Source organism: Perna viridis, chromosome 4 (genome assembly GCF_037379345.1).
Source record: "Perna viridis isolate PV_CMFRI_1.1 ecotype Kerala chromosome 4, ASM3737934v1, whole genome shotgun sequence".
NCBI lineage: Eukaryota > Metazoa > Mollusca > Bivalvia > Mytilida > Mytilidae > Perna > Perna viridis.
The window spans coordinates 39,469,962-39,491,480 of NC_142448.1; the positions used below are offsets into that span (position 1 = coordinate 39,469,962).

Here is a 21,519-nt window from a genome sequence, read left to right on the forward strand (position 1 = left end):
GTTATCCAGAATTCTAATGTGTTTTAGATATTAAGTAGATCATTTAGCATACAGACAAAGAAGGATGTGCTAATGACTTGGTTTGAAACAAAAGATTTAGACATGTGCATCAGGATATTTGGTTCAAATAGATATATGAGTTAAATAAGTACTTGGAGTACATGATACCAGTGCAACATTGTTGACTGATATCTGAATTTTGAATTCTACTTACCGGAAATGTTTACCTCTACATATTTTCATTGCAATTGCATTGGCAGATCTACAAGTGGGTCCCCAGTGGGCCTGGGCGTCCCTTAAGGTTGAAAAGTTTGGTTAATTATATAGAAAAAACTGGAAATCACTAGAGTTGACACCCTCCCTTCCAGGCCAGTCAGTGCCCCTTTCTTTTTAGAATTTCTGGCTATGCCACTTAAATGACTCTGAATATAAAGCTCTATTTGTGTCTATAATTGTTTGCTGTAAATTCTGCATCAGGGATTGTTAATTAGCATAGAAAGCTCTGTAAAGTGTGGAGAATCATCTAATCAAAGATTTTGGGGCTGATATAATGCATTACTGTCAAAATTACAGATTGATAGAGTTGTTTTAGCAGATTTTGTATAAATATGCTTTTGTATAAAGAGGTCTTGTAGGCAGGAGGTGTGCCTCAATGACCCCCCTTAAAAAAACATGCTAAAAACTGTTAAAAGTGCTTTAATATTGGTGAAAAACTTCGATAGTCAGAAAAAACAGGTCTGACATGTTCTGTGTCAGTTCAAATAACGGTTGTGAATTTTGGAACTCAAAAGCTTTTTCGAAGGCAGTCAGAGTTGATTTTACTCTTACATCACATGACACCAATGATGTTTCAATGGCAATGGACAAAAGTGTAGTAACTGTGACAGTCAATGCTCCATTGGAGGCTTTTGTGTGTCTGGAAAATTTTCAATCAAGAACAATCTTTGACTTTCATATTTCCAACCAGGATTAAGAAACATAGCACACAGTTCACCAAATATTTAAGATCTGAATCAGATTTGGGATTTTAATACTTAGACTGACATAGCAATAAAATGCATTGGCTGTCTTTTTATGCCCTCACAACTTTCAGTCGGGGACATATTGTTTTACCCCTGTCTGTCTGTCGGTCCTTCCATAATTCTGTCTGTTCGTCCCATATAGGGTATATAGTTATTCTGCTTAACTCCTTCTATAGTATTTAGGGTACAGATTGGTTATATATTTATCAAAGATGTGCTATTGTTGGGGTTTTCATTTCCATCAATATTCGACATTTTTTTTGATAATTGGACTTAGTCATTTTGTCACCATTTTGAGGGAATAGGGTACATGTCTATGATTAATGATTAATGATTTTAATCAGTATTTTACATTTTAAGGGTTGGTTAGACTTTGTCATTTTACTTTTATATATGTCATAAAATACATGCGGGAGAATCAAATGTGTCTCTCAGACACAACAATCTTCTGATAAATGAATTTTGAAAACCAAACATTATGTGGTAGCTGTGTTAAAATGGTGTGCGGGGGCATCCCTTTGTCTAGTTTAAAGATAGTTTTTGTTTAAAAGTGCACTCTACCTACATGAATTTATACAAGTATTGGACTTGAGGGAAATATTTTCGTTAAGCGTTAATAAATGTTCTTCAAAAGCCTATAAGACTGATTTGTAGTAGTGATTGCAAATGTTTTTGTGAATTTGGAATGTTTATTTTTGAACAGGTGCTGAAAAGTATACAAAAGATTTTTAATTTTAGCTTTTAAGATGAAAAAAATCCTTACACTACAAAAATGTAACTAAACATTTGATAAAGATAGAAAAGTACATCTACCAAAAGTTATAGCTCCTGATAGGTTAGAGAGATACTGCTTTCAGAAGCATAATAAAAGTTTTTTGTGCTTTTAAGAGACACAATGAGCTGCAATAAATGTTTTTGAAACTTTTAATAGGTTAGATGAGGTTTCTTGAAAATTTTTCAGATTCTATCCGCCATGAAGAATGATACCTCTGTATATTAAATTTGTTTACCTTTCCAACAGGTGGTCTGTTGTATAACAGTATGAAGAATTTAGAATTGACAAAACTCTCATAAATGTGAAATTATGAAAGATTTTACTGTCAAACTTCTCTAAAGACTAGAATGTATTCAATGTACTCAGATTCAAACTATATATGAACTGAAATGAAGGGTTTTAAAAATTATCCAGTGTAGAGAGGTTTTTGGTCTATTCTGGGTTCAGTTTAGACAGGTTTCACTGTATGCAATGGTATATTACAAATCATTCTATGTATCCATCTGCACCTGAAAACTTATTTGTTCTGTGTGTCATAGTTTTCCTTTCATCTTTCATCTACCTTAGACTTGACTTTTATGAGCAACTCGGTGGGTGTTTCTAGAAAAGCAGAGGACACTTACCCTACCAGTGCACCTAGTTAATGCTCCCAGTGTTTAGTGGAGTGAGTTGCTCATTTACTTTTGTTACTTTGTATGTATTATGTTGGTTATTTTATGTTCTTTGTTGTGTATGTCTGTTTTTCCATGTATGGTCTTTGTCCCACGATTACATTCTTTTGATTTCCACTAGAATCTTGGTTCCCTTGATTACTCTGTTGATGATCTGATAAGTGTTCCATTAACTGATATTTGTCCAGTAAAAATTGTTGCATTTTATGTCTTTATTACCATATGATTTTTATCTCATTTGCATAATTAATTTTCTGATATTCTTGTTGGTCAAATGATCATAAATCACAACATTCCTAAAAGTTTATAAGGTCAATATGGTGTTTGGAATGACAGAACCTTAATTTAAATGGAAACTAGGAAATTAAAAGGTCTTTCTCCTGAGAGGCCGTAAGCCAGATTGGAAGCCGCAAGCAAGAAAATGGTGTTCAGTTATATATTACATGATGTATTTGTATGACCAGTATTTACAAAAATACCAATCATGATATGCTGTACAAGTGTTTTAAGGAGTAACCTCTCATCAACAGCATTATAATCAAATGCATAGGAAGATCTAAGTTCAAAAATTTATCTAGACAATAAAGTCTTTCAAGAAAAGAGGTCTTTCAACTGAAAACCCTTACATTAGCCATATTGGAACTTATTAATCAAAACAAATATGAAGAGATCTTCTGAAATGCAGACACATAACCCACTTTTTATTTCACTGAGGTGTCTTGTATATTAGTTTTTTTTCTATATTTAACCCCCTTCTCCTTTTGTTACTTGAGTTTTTTTTTTTTTTTAGATCTTCCACTGTAGGGGTAACTCCAGAAATAATTTAATACTTACAAAAGGTTAGCTGAGGTCTGTTTGATAAATCTTAGAATTTTGACCCTCATTAAGTGTGATAGCTTTGGTATATTAAGTTTGTTTACCCACAGAACAGGTGCTCTGAGGTATACATAAGATTTTAATTGAAGTTAGAAGATACCAGGAACTTGTGGGTAGATAGGTGGCATCTGTAATTTCTAGGCTAAATTATAGAAACTTTATGTTTCTTGTTATTCAATATAGAAACTTTGGTTCTTATGTAGTTCAGTCACTATTGTATTGTCCAGTTTTGAATGGGTGTCAATTCCTTCTTTTCTTGTGAAAAATCTCTTTGAGAAATTGTTTTGACACGGTCAGTAAAGGAAAGGGGGCTGGAGGGGATGCAATGAGGGTTGGGGTGGAATGTTTACCCATTCCTCACAATAATCCTCCCATGTTTGAACCATTAATATTACTTTACTTTTGATGCTATAAATTTATTGAAATTTGCAGTGAAATTGGAAAATTATTTTTTGTCCGCCATTTCTGTGTGTTAAACAAACATTTTAAGTAGCATTGCCATAACTTCTTTATTTTGTAGTATCTTGATTATGTCGTCCCATTTCCAGTTTATAAAAAAAACAACTTGAGATGTAACCAACGAATAGCAGACAGATAGACAGACTCGGGCAAGGATATAGAGATTTTAATATGGGGGTAGGGAGGTGTTTCAGATTAGGGTTTCAGGCTTTAAATGGTAAATTTTTGCCGAATTTCACTTAGTGAAAATTGGGTTATAGTATAATGTTGATTGGGCGGGCATGTGAGCAGACGTTTGGATGGTGAAGTTATTTTCGTAACACTTTTCTCAGCAACTACTAATTGCAGCCTCTTGATATTTGGTATCCAGCATCATGTATGGGCCCCATATCGTGGGATTCGATTTCAGGCCTGTTGGACATCTACTTCCTGTTTAACGAAATTCTGTCTTTTCTGTCTTTGACCCATTTTAACCAAATAACAATTAAATTGACAAAATATTTAACTACCCCCCGAAGTATATCCCACTTGTAGCTGATACAGACTGTCAGTATCTGACTTTGTTCACAGGGCAATAAGAAAATTTATGAAGTTTGGCCTTGACATTTTGGGCCTTAGTATCAAAATAGATCCTAATACTGGATAATGAATATAATGCTGATAACTGGTTATCTTATTTTACTACCATGGTGCATGATGGTATTCAAGTTACTTAAAATTTGCTTTTGATACTCAAAAAATTTAAACTCTTTGAATAAATGGAAAGACAGATATCTTGTTTATTTTTGAAGAACATGATGGAATTTATTTACAATTCTTTCATTCTGATACCCCAAAAAAATATAAACTAAGACTGATATAGAGTTTATTTTTTCATGACATGATGGAATTTATTTATGATTGTTTGATTGTGATACTGAAATGATTTTTCACTGGAGGTTGTTTTATAATGAATGAGGTAATGAAGTAGGCACTGAAATAGTAACTAAATATGTAAAAGTCTCACTTTTATCAATTTTTTGTTATGAATGAAATACTTTATCTCTCTGACCTACATCAAAACCTGCCTGATGAATGGAGTCTAGATTACATTGCTAGCTTCATTTCTTTCAATTTATGCTGATCTAATCAGAATATTTTATTGTAAATTTTTTTCATTTATGTTTTTTGGAAACTTTGAAAATGATATGACCCAAAAGTAGACCATCTTTTAAAATGAATCATTTGAAGGGATAATAGATTTATATATAATTCACCAGTACGCTGTCTAGTGTGATTTTGAATTCTATTTATACCCCAGTTCTAAAAGAGAGGGGTATACTGTTTTACCTTTGTCCGTGTTTCTTTCCATAACAATTTTTTCTGTCACTGTTTTCTCAGTAACTACTCAACACCGCTGCTTGAAATTTTCACACATACTTTCTGTCATTTTGCATATGATGGGATCTCTTTTCTGAAAAATTTAGTAACTTCCTGTTTATCAAGGACTTTTGTTTATTTTCCTTATATTCTGATCAAAAGCAGGAGTATCTTTGGTCAACCATTGCTCACAGATTTCTTGTTTTTTTTTTCACTATAATTAGACTTTAGTTTGATGGCTATTGCATTTGTCCTTCTGGAGCTAGTAGAATGTGGACTCAAAGTTCTGTAAATATCCCACTTTTCCTTGAAGATCTGTATACTGCCTGAAGCTTTTTTTCCTGCTTGGTAGGATGGTTGTCTCTTGACACATTCTTTCAACTTTCTTCTTTATTGTTTGTTTGTTTGAATTGATGGATAACAGGCTTTTTTAGGCACTTTTTACTTACGTTTCAACAAAAGTTGTCCAATCTCTGAAGCATCCCCCTGAATTTGTTAATGGTGTACCAAACAGGCATGGATAATGTTAGCAATTGTGCCAAAGAGTAATCAAGGGAACTAAGGCCATGGCGGCAATCAAAAAAATACTATCCAGGGACAAAGACCAGACATGGAAAACAGACACACACAATAAAGAACACAAAGCAAATAAAATCATACAACTCCGACTCCACTAAAAACTGGGAGCATGGACCAGGTGCACCGGTAGGATAAACGTCTTCTGCTTTTCTAGAAACACCTGCCAAGTTGCTCATAAAATTCGCACGCAATGTATGTGAGACACAATTTGAAGCTGATTTTTTCAAAATTTTGTCAAATCTCATGCATTTGCACCTTGATAGTTTGGCAGACCTGTGTAAGCAATATATAAGGAGAATTGATATGGTGAATAAGTCATAGAGGTAACAAATCTACAAGGATGAAAAATGTCTTCTCAAAGTCACTCATGGGTCAATGAATGACAAGGAAACCCTCACACCACAGGCTGGGCTGCATCTGGCCATGTACTCTCTAAAGATCTTCATAACTGGTGTAAGAACATAGGAAATAAAACTGCCAGTTTTAAACTAGTCAGGGTCAATGTTCTTGGATTTTGAAAAATAAATTGTTAGATTTTTGGAGTTTTGGTCAGCACTCTATATCTCTATTGCACTCCAAATTGGTATTTGTTGTAATGTTTTGTTTTGTTTTATGATTAAAAATATTTTTTTTTAAATCAATTTTTTAGAAGAGCCACCAGCTATGAATGGAACACACATATCAGAATATAGTCCCTCAATAAGTAAGTGTTTAACTAATTTTCATTGAAAATAGGATTCCAAAAAAAAAAATGAAAAAAACTTAATATAAACATTGCTCAAAAGAAAAAAATACAAGGATATAAAATCAAAAATACAAAGCTCAAAAAAGGAAAAAAAAAGAATAAAATGATAACACTCAAAATAATTTCATCTCTACTAAGGTTTAATCATGTTTGTAATTTACAAGGTTGACTGGCAGTTATAAGGCTAAATAAGAGAGTGAAAAATCCATACAAATAACTTATTCAGCCAATTTTGAATATCAAGATGTGAATGATTTCTATTGGGAATAGCTTGCTTTCTTCTGAAAAGAATTTGAATTGTTTAATTTTGTGAATAAAGCAATTCAATAACAAATTTGTATGCAGCTCCCTTTCTTCAGATTGTTCAACTTGTAACTCTTTATTGACCAAGTTGTATAAAACAAGAAAATGATGTGCAAAAATTGTGAAAAAAATCACCAGAGGGTGAAGCTAAATACCAAAAGGAATCTGACTGAATGAGCGATTGATTTCTGTCATGTTCACTGCATAAATCAATTTTTGCCGATGATCAATGATGTCCGAAGCTTTATGTGCCTGAACGGATACAGTACTTGTGAGGGAATCACATGGTTTTAAATGTCATATTCATCGGATGTTTTTACTTGTTATTTTTGGGTAATTTCTGATTGATCTTTTGGACTATTGTTGGTGGTATTGGGATTTGATTGACGAAGGTAATTAAACTTGCTTTGATTATAGAAAATTGTAACAAGGAATATCTTGCGGTAACAATGTCATAATTGTACAGCGTCAGGTGTTGTATTTTTATCGATGAAACTCGAGTAATATTGTAGCATTTCAAAAAGAAAAGTGGCGAAGTTCATTGATTGAAATCATCCTTTTAAAGCAATATCAACAAATACATCTTGAGGTAGTTTCTGCTAATTCACGATTACTTGATACTTTGTTGCAACATTTTAAAGTACAAATTATAAGTACAGTGACACCAGTCTAAACTGAACCCTGTTAATAATGAAACCCTGTCTTAATCTAGACACTTTTAAAAAGTCCCTTTATACCAGATTCATGCCCGCTAAGTGTCACTATTTGTAGGGGATTTCCCTCATGACAGTTTCCGAGTTTACATTTTCAAAAAGCCATATTGACCACAATTTAAAACCAAACATTGAAAAGGTAGTGCATTAGATTCATCTTGCCATGAAAAAGCTGGAAAACAACACTTTGATGAATTTGAAAGCCCAGCTTGGGTGCTGAGGACTATTTCATGTTTTAAATCCCCCATGGATGTTTCAAATGTTTGCAGGTATGCAGATTAATGTATTTTTAAACTAATGTCCGAAAGGGGTTCTGTTTAGACAGGTTTAACTGTATATAGTTACTGTTTTTTTTTATAGTCTTTCTGTCGTTGACACATTCCCTGTTTCCATTTTCTTCCCTAGTTGTGTAAATCGTGTTTGTATTTCTATTGGTTGGCTATGTCAATTTATAAAATCTCTTATTCATTGCAACTCACATATTGGTAACATTTTAAAAGGCTTCAAGTCTGAGCTTTTTTTTTTGTTTATTCCTTAAACAAGCTGTCTGCAACATGTGTTAGATTAAGCAAAATTAAACTTTGCAAATAGTACAATATTATGCTGGTATAAGAGTCCTTGCATTTAAAACTTTGTAAATAATTTTCATTTATAGAATGGAGCTCAAAATACTATCAGAAATAGCTATAGCAAAGTATTCATGAATTGTTTATTTTAAGTCAGTGTTCTAGAATTCCACTTTCCCCTCAACTGGGGCAAATGCAAATTGATGAGGGAAAGTTGTTTGTAACATTCCACTCCCCCTTTTGCCAAGTAAAGAACTTAAATTTCTGAAAGGATTTTTATGATTCAAAAAGCAGACTTTAATTGGGGGAAAGTTATAATCCTCATTTGAAGTTTATGCATATTTAAATTAAAAAGTATCTTAGAACTTTGTGAAGGATGTCTTATTATATTGTTAGATTAGAAAAATTCATGCTATGCCTATTTGTAAAAACAGTAAGATTATAACAAAGAAAAAATTGAGAGTACAGTTTGAAAGAGTATTTAAGGAAACCATGATTCATGCAAAAGTCAGAAGAATATATTCCAAGGATGAACACTATACACAGAAAATAGATCCACACAACAAAAAACATGAAATAAACAAAATGAAACATGCAAAGAAACAAAAGAAAATGACCCAACCCAGACTCCACTGAAAACTGGGAGCATAAACCAGGTGCACAAGTAGATTAGAAACATGTTAAGTATCAGTCTTTCTAAAAATCAGACAGAAGGTGATTCATGCATGTCAAAAACCCACCAAATTCAGTTTTATTTCTTGTTCATAAACAGTAACTGATCACATAACCAGTCTTAGTTTTTCATTTGGTTGTTGTGCTTTTGAGATGAAAATTATATAGATTGTACATGAAATTTGCACTTTGCAAGAGTTATTGTTCTTGATTTGGCTTCATTTGGTTGCTTTTAGTGGGAGATAAATGTATGATTTTCTCAAAAGTTCAAATCTGAATACAGAAAAGGTTGTTGTTATGTGAAAGTATAGCATATGTAGACTAAAAAAGCATCGTTTGTTTGGTGGGTTTTTCTTGACCATGAATCACTTTACCATTGGTAGTGTCTGAATTTTATGTGGACTGGTACTTCAAACATTTTTAATGGTGGAACAAACATTGCATTACAAACATCAAGACCTTATAGCACAACAATCTTCAGTTATGGATACCCACACAATTTTTCTTTCTCTGTATTTTCAGATCGGAAATCCAAAGAATCTAGTAGTCCCCAGAGGTCTAAAGACCAACCAGAAAGCCAACCTGTGATAAATAATGTAGCTCCTGTATGGAGCCCTAAAAAAGGTGCTGTGTTCCAAAAGAAGGAATATAAACCAGTTAAACTTGGCACTCAGCCGAGAAGTGCAATGGAAATCCAGAAACAACATGAAGAAAATCAGAAGGTATAAAAGTGGCAAAACTTTGAAACAAGTCTCTTTCTCTCCTACTTAAATGACATGTTGCTGTGAAACTGGTGAAATTTCCGCGGGCTAAATTTTTAAGATGTCTAAACTTTCATGGGTCTATGTAATTTTGATTATGATTCAGGACTTGTTCAATTTTCGACAAGTTTTGAAGTTCTAACAATTGCTTACATCAGTAGAATTTCAGTAGGTGTAAACATTTTTTATTATCCCAGTACAGTGAAACATGACTTTACCAAACCCTGAGTAAACCTGAAATCTGTTTAATCCAGACACCTTCTTAGGTTAATTTAAGTCATTTTCAATACATCTTTAACCTACTAAAGCCAAACATCTGTCTAAACTGTACACATCCTTCTGTACAAAAAATTGTTGTTTACCAGTATGCAGGTTTCACTGTAGATGAAGATCAAGGTCTCTATTATGGAACTTGTTGTACCATATGCCACTTATTGATTCTGTTTGATGTTTAACTACTATATTAAGTAAGGATCTGATAATGCAATATTAACATACTCCAGTGATTATTAATCATAACACTTGGCATGCATGTGTGTTGTTATTGTCAGAAAAATTAGAATACAGAATATTCTTGTATTCAATTGAAATAATGAGGTACATGTAACAGTTGTTTGTAATTGTTGTTTTGCTTCTATAGTTTCAATCAGATGAAAAATAAGTGTGTTTCCTGTAAGAAAAAGATAAAATCAGAAAAAGCTATTCAATTTTTTTAATTATAGCTAATTTGGCTTTGATAAGTAAGTAAAGGGGAATTAAACTTTGGTTTCAAGCTAAAAAAATTGGTTATCTACAAACAAGAAAGACTTACATTAAGTCTTTGTTCAGTTCAGTTCACAGTGTTTTGGACCTATTTTAATTTCTAGTAGTTAACATTTATGAAGGCAAAACATTTTCACATGATTTTTATATGATTTTCACATAGATCAGGCATATTAATTTTGTGACTGAGTTAGATAAAGATCTTATGAAGCCAATTTCATGTGGTAATCACATGAATTTCATATTTTGTTGGTGTGAATTTCATGTGAAGCTCTATTCATATGAATTTCATGTGAACAACATTGGCTTATGTACAAGGTTTAATAATGGTCTGACATAATTGTCATCAATGACTAGAATGTTGGCTATCCTAAAGTTTACAATGTTGACTTGTAATGTTGACAATATGGCTTGTCCTTGATTGAAGACATAGCCTATACATAACACAAACTTTTGTTTTCTGCAGACTAAATTGGAGTTAAATCCTCTGTGTTTAAAAAGACAACATTATCACTACATGGTGATTAAAGTAACAAAATGTTTTTTTTCTTGGTGTCAGATTAGATTGAGAAAAGAGAAATTATTACTTGAAGCCAACTAGTCTGGATTTGATAGGCTGTGAATAAAAACCTAGTCTAATTCAATTCTTGATCCAAAACCTAATAATGGGTCATTTGTATGCCATCCGGAAATGAGCTTCAGGCTCCTTTTATCCTTATTTAATGCATAATTAGATGATGGCATTTTGTTCCAAAGATGTTTTTGTGGAAATTGAGACAGTTTTTGTTGCTTAAATTTCAAGGAGCTGAAAATTTATGGCGCTTCATTCATTAATCCTTTGAAGAATTATCTATACATTTTAAAAATTCAATTAGTTCAAACACAAAACACAACATCAGATAACTTGAAATGTTTTTATTATTTGGACGTTTGTTATGCTTTGTTATGTTTTTTTATTTTTTACTGTTTGATATACAAATGAATATAATTTATTTCAGCAAGAGGAACTAAACATTATTCCCCCTCCCCCAGAGGAGAGTTACTCAAACAGACAGCCTGAAGATGGCTCCTTAAGCAGGCCACCAGGGAAGGAAGATCTACATGAACACAAATCTTTCGTATCTTTCACTCCCCAGAGTGGTCCATCTAAGCCTGCAGAACCAGTTATGGCTCCAGTTCCGGCTCTTGAATCTACAAGTTTTCAATTATCAAATGGATTTGATACTGATGAGCCAAGCAGACTGCCTCCAACACAGAGTCCTTTTGTTACTCTGTTAAGAAAAGGAAGAGGTGGGTTTATTATGAGTTCTTCATCTGTGGTGTTGTCACACACACATAGAAATATTGCACGTTAGTTGTATAAATCCCATATATTTCCCAACCAAAGATTTTAATTTTCACATTTGGTGTATAAATGTATAGTCACTTTCTGTATGCTGGCTCCTCTAAGGTCAATTTAATTAAAAGTTTGTAAGTTTAAAATTGAAGTCATGGCATCTAAGTAGAAAGTTGCTTTTTGGCAAAAACATTGTCAATTTTTAGACTTACAACACAGGCAAGTTTTCTTTGGATGAAATTCAGGTTTCATGTTAAATGTAATTACATGATTTTCATGTGAAACTTTAATACGACAAATTTTAACTTGACTCTCACATGAATTTCACATCAACTTCATGTAATTTTTTATGTGAATTTCAGGTGAAGTTCACATCTCAGGAACTTCATTTTAAAAAATTTGCCTGTAACACTTTTATGTAAAATTAAAAAAATTAACAAATGAAAACAAACATGCTTTTTCTTTGAAAATCACAATTTACTTTTTTTGGTAATTACATGTATGACAGTTTTATGATTGGGATTGCTGGTGTATTATAATATATTCATTTTTAATAAAAAAATATTGGTATATCAATGTAAGCAAAATGACTACTTAATATTCATTTATGTCTATAATGCACATTAAGCATTTCTAAATGTTAACACTACTGGTTAAACACTGCAATACTTAAGTAACTGTCTTTGTAAGAATCATGCAAAATCTGAAAATGTGATACACCCGAAAAAAGGATACATATTTTTATTTTTGTAATTAAGTTGGTTTATGGGTCTATACTATAAAATGAGTAATTATTCATTCAAATCTGCCTGCTCTTAGGAGATAATCAACATTGAAAATCCAGTAGATTCTATTGTATTTGAACGTTATTTACAGAGTTATCTCCCTCAATTTTGAAATCTACAGTGCATTCTATATAATTTTTATCTCCTAAGAACAGGGTTATATGAATAACCACATGTTATTTTCAGTTTACTATGACATTTCAAACAAAATATCAAAATAAAAATATGTGGGCTTTTTACCCATGAATCACATTTTGCTTGACTCTTACCTGGAGTGCTACTTAATGTTTCATGGTTAAAAGAGACAACTAAATATTCTGTGAAACTTCTAAATTTAAGTTAAATGTATCAGAAATTCTATGATTAGAATATTTTCTTAAACTTTCTTCCTTAAGTAGGTCCAGTATGTTTCCATTGAAAGTCTTTAAGTAAAATTATAAATGAAATAGTGGCAAATATAAATAAATAATGAAAGTAGCATTCAATCCATTCAACTCATCTCCTCTCATCTTTAAATTATTATACCCCACAATTTTGCAGTCACCTTATTGTCCTTTAGTGTGCCTATACAAGTTATACTTTTCTGTAACAAATTTCTCAGCTTCTATCGGAGGGAATGCTTAGATATTTGGTATATTCCTTTTGCATGATAATTTGTACTGTGTTTCTACTTCCTGTTTACCGTGCAACTAAATCTGTGGGGGACTTCTTAACACATCGTAGCATGCGGCAGCTTGTTTTACCATGTCTAAAAAAGTGATAAAGTGTTAGGTTCATATTCAATTAATCAACCAATCGAAAGCTCTCTTAAAAAGGCCCATTCATTTCTTGATTCCTGGTATAATTCCAAGACCACATAAATGGTATGACATTTTCAAACATCAATCTATCATCATCTTCTTAATTGATTGCTTGGTATTAATGATATTCATGAAATTGCTCGTTTGCAGATCTAGAAATGCATTTATCTTCCCCGCAAGGGAAAATAAATTTATCGATCAAACATTTCTGACATATATCAATATAAGTATTTTAGAGTTCTATGTAAAAGGAGATTTGTACATTGTATTTAGGTGATTAAATTGTCTGGTAATTTTGGTGTTAAGAGTTTATAATGTAACAGCATTGATCTTCATTAGATGTCGAAGTAGATAGGAAGTTAAGACCAATTTAAGCCTAGAAATATCAATATTGACCATGAGTGAATGATTTGCAAAAATGACTGCATTTAAATGCAACTTTAATTTGATGCCATTTTTTATATTGGTAGATATTCCAATTTTAGGTGACGATAGGTTAGGAAAATAAAATCATCAAGCAAAATTTTAAGTGTAAAATTTGTTAGAAAATCACAAGTTTTAGTTCAAAAATTGTTTTGTTTGAAGATAAGAGACAATGTAATATTATAACATTATGTCTTCAATTACATCTCACATCAGCTGTAATATTTCATAAATACTTGTCTTACAAGGTTAACATGAGTTGTGTCTGCGACCTGAGGGTATTCCTCAATATAACTGCACTTCCTGTCCTATCACCAAATTTTAACGAGGTTTCTTAACCTTATTTAGATGTTATATCATTAAATCTATACTTAGATTACTGATTTATTGTCAATTTTTGAAGTCATCCTTGAGTTTGTAGACTTTTTATTCACAGAATCGTACACTTTATAGTATTTTTATGGTAATTTAAACAAGGTGCTCCAACTACTTCATGTATTAGTGTCGGAAATGTTTTAAATTATAGGTAATAAGAGATACTTCACTAAATCAAAAGTTGAAAAATCTGATTTCCTGTTAAAGTTTCGGGTACTTGTTAATATATTCCTCTAGCAACTTAAGTACCTGTCCATATAAAATTCAGACACTGTCCATATCAAAGTGATTCATGGTGAAGAAAAACCCACCGAATAAACAATGCTGCTTCAATCTACATATGCTATATTTTTAGGTAACAATTGTCTTAGATATTTAGACCTGTACTTCTGAGAAAATCAATCAGTCATTTCCCACTAAAATTAACCAAATGGCTCAAAGTCAAGAACAATAACTTTTGCAGAGTGTTAATTTCATGTACAACCTATATAAATTTTATCTCAAATGCACAACAACAAAATGAAAATCTATGACGGGCTATGTAGTCTGTAACTAATTCTAAGTAAGAAATAAAAGTGAATTAGGTGGGTTTTTGACATGTATAAACCACCTCCTGTCTGATTTTTATAAAGACTGATACTTAGTGTAGTATCAGTATAAGAAATATATTGGCACTGTTCTTTGCTGTAATACATGTATGTAGAAATTTCTTTGGATCTGGAGTTACTGTAATTTTTTTATATGGCATGCTGTACCTGCAAAATATTTCTAGTTATACCACTTAAAATGGCTGTACAAGTACTAAAGAAAAGGAGAGAAATAGAGAATGCCTTAAGTAATTCTGTGATACCTCTCTAAACTAAATGCTGGTTACATACAAATCCTGTCTTAACTAAACACTGGTTACATAGAAATCTTCCCTTAACTGAACACTGGTTACAGAGGAATCCTGTCTAAAATGAACACTGGTTACATAGAAATCCTGTCTAAACTTGACACTGGTTACAGTGAAATCCTGTCTAAAATGAACACTGGTTACATAGAAATCCTGTCTAAACTTGACACTGGTTACAGTAAAATCCTGTCTAAAATGAATACTAGTTACTTGGCAAACCTATCTAACAGATGTATCTCTTGTAGACCTTTCATATCAATTCATTGCATTTTTATCTATTTACTGTCTGAACCAAACAAATCTCTGTTGTGACAGGTTTCACTGTGAAGCACTTTTAAAAATGGAGGAGAAAAAAAAAACTAATCATAGATGCATTCAGATTACATTTTTTTTTCTTTTTTGGGTACCCAATAAAATTATTCTATTCAGAAAAATAATTCAAATTTCCAAATGAACTGAAATAATAAAGATAATGATAATTTAACATTCCTTTCTAATGACTTGAATTTTTGTGGTCTTGTGGTCACCTTATTTTACCTGCAAGGTGACCAGTCTTTATTTTTACCTGATCAGGTGATAGATACTTATTAAACCAGACACTTTACAACATGAAAAACATGGTAATGATGGTCTAAGGGGTTACATAGGCTATCTGATCATCAGCTGGAAAGATGAATGACCTGATTTGATTGTGAAACAGTTATAATGTTACGTAGGTACAAATTAAGATGGGTGAATGGGTTTTTTTTTAGGGTCTTGTGGCTCTATAAAGGATGGTACTTTGATAACATTTTTCCTGTTCTTCGAATGATTTTTCTTCCTGATGGCTCACTGAGTAGACCAGTTTAAAAATGTTAGCTTTGGTTGGTCTCTATTTAAAATTAGATCTTAACTGCTCCCCCTTTTTTCTATGCTTCATGCAACAGAGAAAAAAGGGGGAATTTTAATTAAATTGGGTTGATCCCCCCACTAACCCCGTTACCCTGGATCTGTCCATATTATGTAGAACCACATCCAAATAAAAATTGCTTAAATAGGAGGTAGGGCATTAATGCGCAGAATATGACGTCCTATTTCTGTGAAATTTTTAAGTTTTCAGCAATTTCTCCAGGACATAGGAGTTTTGTTTCTTTATCTCCTCCTAAACACACGTAATGCTTAAACTTGTTTGAAAACATATTTAAAAAAAAATTCATTAGAATATTTCATGTTCAATTTCGTACATCATTTTTGCAGTCTACATACAGTGACTCAGAGACTTAAATTTTCAAGGACAACTTTATTGCACTTTAAATCTATTTGAACAAATGTGTAATTGCAAAAAGATTGAGAGCTTTATCAACAGATTCTATGTTTCTAAATGTAGAACTGACATCTATACAATTGACTTTGATGTTTAAGTCAGCATAAAAATTGAACAGAAATTTATCTTATGTTAAAGCATTCTTGAAATTTTAAATTGATTATCTTATTCTATTGAAAACACATTGAAGTGCACAAAAATGTCAATATTTTGAAAATGCACCAAAAAAAAAACAAAAAAACTGGCAGAACGTTTTATAATTGACGTGATAAATCTCACTTTTTCAAGTTTCAAATGTTTTCCTTTTATTTTCTAATGAAAAGTTTAGTCAATAATTTCAGAAAAAAATTCAAAGCTGAGTTATGAAATAAGACAACAAAAAAAATAACAGTCAAGTCAGCAAAATATTTTAGATTCTGCACTTTGTATAATTGAAAAAGTTTAAATACAGATCTTTTCATTGGCTTTTTTTATTAAGATCTTTTACACTCGTCAGAAATACTTATATAGTTTTAAGTTTAATTGTTTTCATTGTCAAATAAGACACAAGCCAATTTATAAACAAATCTTAACAGTAGCTAGTACTTTTGTTCAAAGGTGTCATTTTTTACCCAGGGGTCGTAGCTTAACTATTCATCTTTTCTTGATTACTGCACGCTTACTTAGCATGTGGTATGTCTCAATACCAAACATTGAATAGACACACAGTAAACACCAGCAAATCCATCAATACATAACCTGTCTGTATACAGTAAACTATTAATGAATATGACAAATGTTGATACAATTAATTTATTAATAAGTTATAAAGCATGTAGTTTGTTTTTTTTTTTTACCTGGCATGCCCTGGCGACCTTTTACCTTTCTCGTTTACCTGTGTTTGTCAAACAGGAACTGAGGTGTATCTGTATAAATCTTGTACCTTTAAGGTATAGTAACAGAGTAGTAGAACTTTAACGTTTCTCAGCTCCCGTGGAATGTGTATTTAATTCAATTAAGTGGATTACATTATTACTGATCTTTGCAGTCTTGATCACTTAGGATTATTTTTAATTGTGTGAAATTTTGAAAGTTTTTTAGCGTGTGATTTTTTTACTTAACAAGTATGTTATACATATATGTATGAGCATTTTGTGAAATATTGATATTTACAGAGCATGGTTTTCCTGTGGATTTGAACGATATTAAAAATATTGATGAACCATTGACTATTGATACTGGTAAGAGAGTGCTTGAGAATTTTAGTAACTGTGTGCCTTGGTTTTGATTAATGTTGCACGAATAGAGCTGGCTCTTTTAGCAATTATTATGACAGATTTTAGACAAAATTCTTTTTAGTCTATGTAGTTCAGTTTCTTAGCTCTCTCTTGTGAAGTTGTCAAATGTCTAGCTACTCTGCAACTTGCTATTAGTAAGCTTTTTGTGATTGCATTCTGTATAAAAAAATTCATGAATGAAAAAAATGGTCTGTTATTACAAGACAGTATAGGAGATTTTCATGTACCTCATTTATCTTGACGAAATGTTAATCAGACCACATTCAGTCCTCGTACTACAATAATTGTAGCTGTCAGTTGATTGTTGGGTAAAATTATATGTTCTCTACTACCACACTGTTAAAAATTGAGTTTCGTTTCTTTTCTTGCAGTTGGTAAACAAACAGGGTCTTATTTCTTCTTATACTATTATGTTTAAGCTCTTTAAAAGCTTTCTGTATCGGGTGAGAAAGTTAAATATGATACAAAAATTTATTATATCTTGATAATGATGCCAATAACATTTATGAATAGGAGATGTTGGCATTATGCTAAATTTAGTTTTACTCCCAAGATCTGCATAGAAATAGATGAAAGAGCTTAGTTTTGTTGTCAAAAAGTAGGTTTGTTTTTTCTTGGTAAGGGCTACTAACACATTGTATGGTATTTTGATGGTGGCTATGAATTTTAACTTCCAACTAACTATCATGAAGTTCTCTTCCCTTTGCTAATACAATTAATTTATTCACAAGACTAAAAAAAAAATGCACAACCTTTTTATTTTCCTTTATGTAGTATAGTGTTGAATTTTTAGCTTTTTTGGAGCTGTTGATAATTTGATATCTTTCTCATGTTCAAATCTATGTAACCATTATTTTTGTGACTCTCCCTTTCATCCAGTTTTCCCTCCATTCATGGTAAATTAGGACTTCTTAATTAGGATTAAGTGGATTAAGGACTCAGGTCTGACCAAGTTACACCTGACTTGGATAGCTTAATCTTGTATGGTTTGTATACTTTATGATTGAATGTTTTGAATTTAACATGATCTTTTGCCAACTGAGTTGGTTTGTGTTAAAGTCTATCAGTATATTAGCCCTTGTTTGTACCTTTCTGTTCAAATGGTGTATCTTGGCCTGATCTGTAAATACTGTAAGGTCTTGCCAAGTTGCCAGACCACTGACAAAGTTCGAAGATGTTTGTTTGGCTCTGTCAATTTACTACTTGTCCCTTTTAATTCTCACACCTTTGTCTTCAGGTGCAAACTGGACTACTTTTCTTGCCAGTCTTAAGTCCTTGTGAATGAGCACTTTGAGTTTGGCAATCAAAACATACGGCTTAAGGAGGTAGACCTAAGGTAAAGGACACAAACCTGTATAAATCATTGGAATGTTTGTATTCAGCATTTTACATCAATCTCATGTAAGCATCAAAGTAACTTGGATTTATCTCATTCTGTTTTTAATGGAAGCTTGAAAGGCTTTGGTGAAATTGAATATGATACAAACATATCGCTGATTTTAAGAGTTATGTCCCTTACCCTAGGTCTGCCTCCTTAAAACAAGTTAAGAAAATGCTTGCATTAAGTACTACCAAGACATTTAATAGCATAAGTTAAAGCTATAAACAAATAGAATTAATGCTTCATCGGAGCATGGTTTCCAAATTAGCCCTGGTCTGGGGTTTGGGATTCTCAATTTCTGTTGCAGCTTTGAAATATCATTCACTAATGACCTTCTCCTAACATACTTTGCATTTACTTTTATCTGAAGACCTTTCATTAAGTGTGCAAAAACGCCCAGGACTTTTCACTCATGAAAGTAAATTTGATAAACCCTGCTTGGATGTTCAGTGGCAGAGTTTGGCTAGGAAGAAACCCACAATTAGTAGTTGAGTTGGGATGTGTTCCTCAGAAACTATGTGAAGCTGTAGTATACAATATTGTATTCTTAGGCATGCTAAGGAAATGGGGTGGGGGTTGCAGATACCCCATAATCTATCATTGTCATAATTAAACCAGCTTCAGTAGGTCACAAACATTATACCAGTAATAAAAACTTCAACCTGATTCCCCTCAGTGAAACCAGAACATTTTTATGAAGGAATGTAACACCATAGTAGATTTGGAGAATGAATAAAAACCAGCTTCCTTCTATAAACACCTTTCACATTGAAGGTGAAACCTAATTCAATTAATCATTATCAAATTCCTCAAATATTTTTATGTTGTAGAAGGTGTTAGTAGGGCACTGCTGTTGCTCAATGATATTTACTAGTATTTTAGAAAGTAGCCCTATCTATGGACTGTGGCTTACATGAAATTTTTTCTTTCAATTATGTTGAATATTATTTAATTGAGGGTGACCTTGTCAGTTCTATAGATTTTTGTTTTCTCATACATGTATACCCTTATTTAGATTGGCATGATGTTTGACATAGCATAATCCTGTTACTGTTTCTCCAAATGTAATGCTGTACTTCAAAATTCTTTGATGGATTTTAATCAATTTTTGTTTGAATGTTTGCCTTCATGTAAGGATAGTACCTTGAAATATGAGACTTTTTTTTTTGTCTGGTGACACCTTGCACTTATGAAGTTATGCTTTCTATTGCTATAAGTTCATAAAATTTATCTTGCTTTCTCATCAAGCCATGATATTTATAAAAGAATTGTATTGAGCCAGCAGAGTATTTGTGCATTTATCTCCATGCATGTACTAGTTATTCAAAACAATTTATGTTGCCTTGTGTTCAAGTGGATCTCTTGATATTTTTGAAGAATATGCGTGCATGATATTTATCATTTACTCAGCGTTTACACTTTTACTTTGTCAAATCATTTTAGATGGGAGTAGTTTGTATGGAATTGTGAGTTCACACAATTTCTCTACAGAATACAGCCATAACATGTAATGGCCTAATATTGGTAGATTTTATGCATTGGACCAATATTTATGTATGGTATATCTAGTGCATTCCTTGTTTATACTCATGCTGCTACAAATCACTTAGATATAAGTGCTTAGCATTGATTTTCAAGCTTATCTAAAGGATTATTAGACTACCTGTAGCTCCAGGTTAATTTGATATGCCATGTTTGTAAGATTTTAAACTGATAGTAGAACAGGTAGTTTGTTTATAAAGTGGTTATATAAGGCTCGATCTGTATCTGGATGTTTGACATGTAAATTTCTCACTTTTTTCTCCATTTTTAAAGTGTTGTTTATGAGGTAGGACTTACACCAGAAAAAGCTGTAACAAAGCCTTGGTTTATTAATGTCTATGTATTATTATTATCAATTTAATGTTAAATATTTAGCAGTTGAGATGTAAAGTTCCCATTTATGCCCACCATTTATGATCAATTCAGACCTGTAACCCTTTTTTTTTGGAGGGGATGGAGGGGATTGAACAGGTGTTATTTTGGACAAAATTTTCTTAACTTTAGGTGTGTCAAACCAACTTTAAGCTGATTTTTTAAAGTTCGTATTGCTCTTGGCGAGGGATGTTCTTAACCTTCAACCCCCCCCCCCCCCCCCCACCCCCGGCTATTGGCCTGATTATTGGATGAAAGAGTATTTTTGAGATAATCATTTGGAATTTTTTAACCTAAACCATCTCTTTCCTGCTACTTTGTCTTGCTTACAACAGTTAATTAGGTATGACAAACTAAGGTATTGAATGTTATGTATAATTAAATTGTCCTACATGACTGGGTGACAGATGTCTAGTGTCATGGTTGTTTGTGAATGTACATCATAACCTTGGTTAAGGTCAACTGGACAGTTACAAGTCTCTGGTAAACCTTATACTGTTGATGATACATTATTGGATCTATGGGCAAAAATTACCTCTTGTTAGTCCTTGTGCTATTGCAGATACTCAATTACAAATATATTTTGTTCAATAATGGTCAATAATCTTCCGGGTAAAACCATGTCTTGCTACCAGCATGTTACTGTGTAATTTCTCATTCATATTTTTTTTAATTATTAATGTATTGGCCATCTGTTGTTGTATATACTGCAGACATAAACATTCAATTAAGAAGGTCAGCTGTTCATGTAGATTTTGTAGGAGCTC

At 32.2% G+C, this 21,519-nt stretch overlaps 1 protein-coding gene across 50 annotated transcripts in view; it reads left to right on the forward strand.

The window, feature by feature from the left end:
• LOC148620030 (uncharacterized) overlaps positions 1–21,519 on the forward strand; it is a 136,875-nt gene that overhangs the window by 44,145 nt on the left and 71,211 nt on the right. For 23 of the 50 annotated variants that reach the window (XM_088580549.1, XM_088580554.1, XM_088580548.1 and 20 more), the window contains 4 exons: positions 6,391–6,444; positions 9,263–9,462; positions 11,262–11,553; positions 17,335–17,400. In XM_088580549.1, the coding sequence (XP_088436675.1) occupies positions 6,391–6,444; positions 9,263–9,462; positions 11,262–11,553; positions 17,335–17,400 (612 nt within the window). The remainder of the gene's footprint in view (positions 1–6,390; positions 6,445–9,262; positions 9,463–11,261; positions 11,554–17,334; positions 17,401–21,519) is intronic. The other 27 variants (XM_088580557.1, XM_088580579.1, XM_088580559.1 and 24 more) reach the window with 3 other exon arrangements.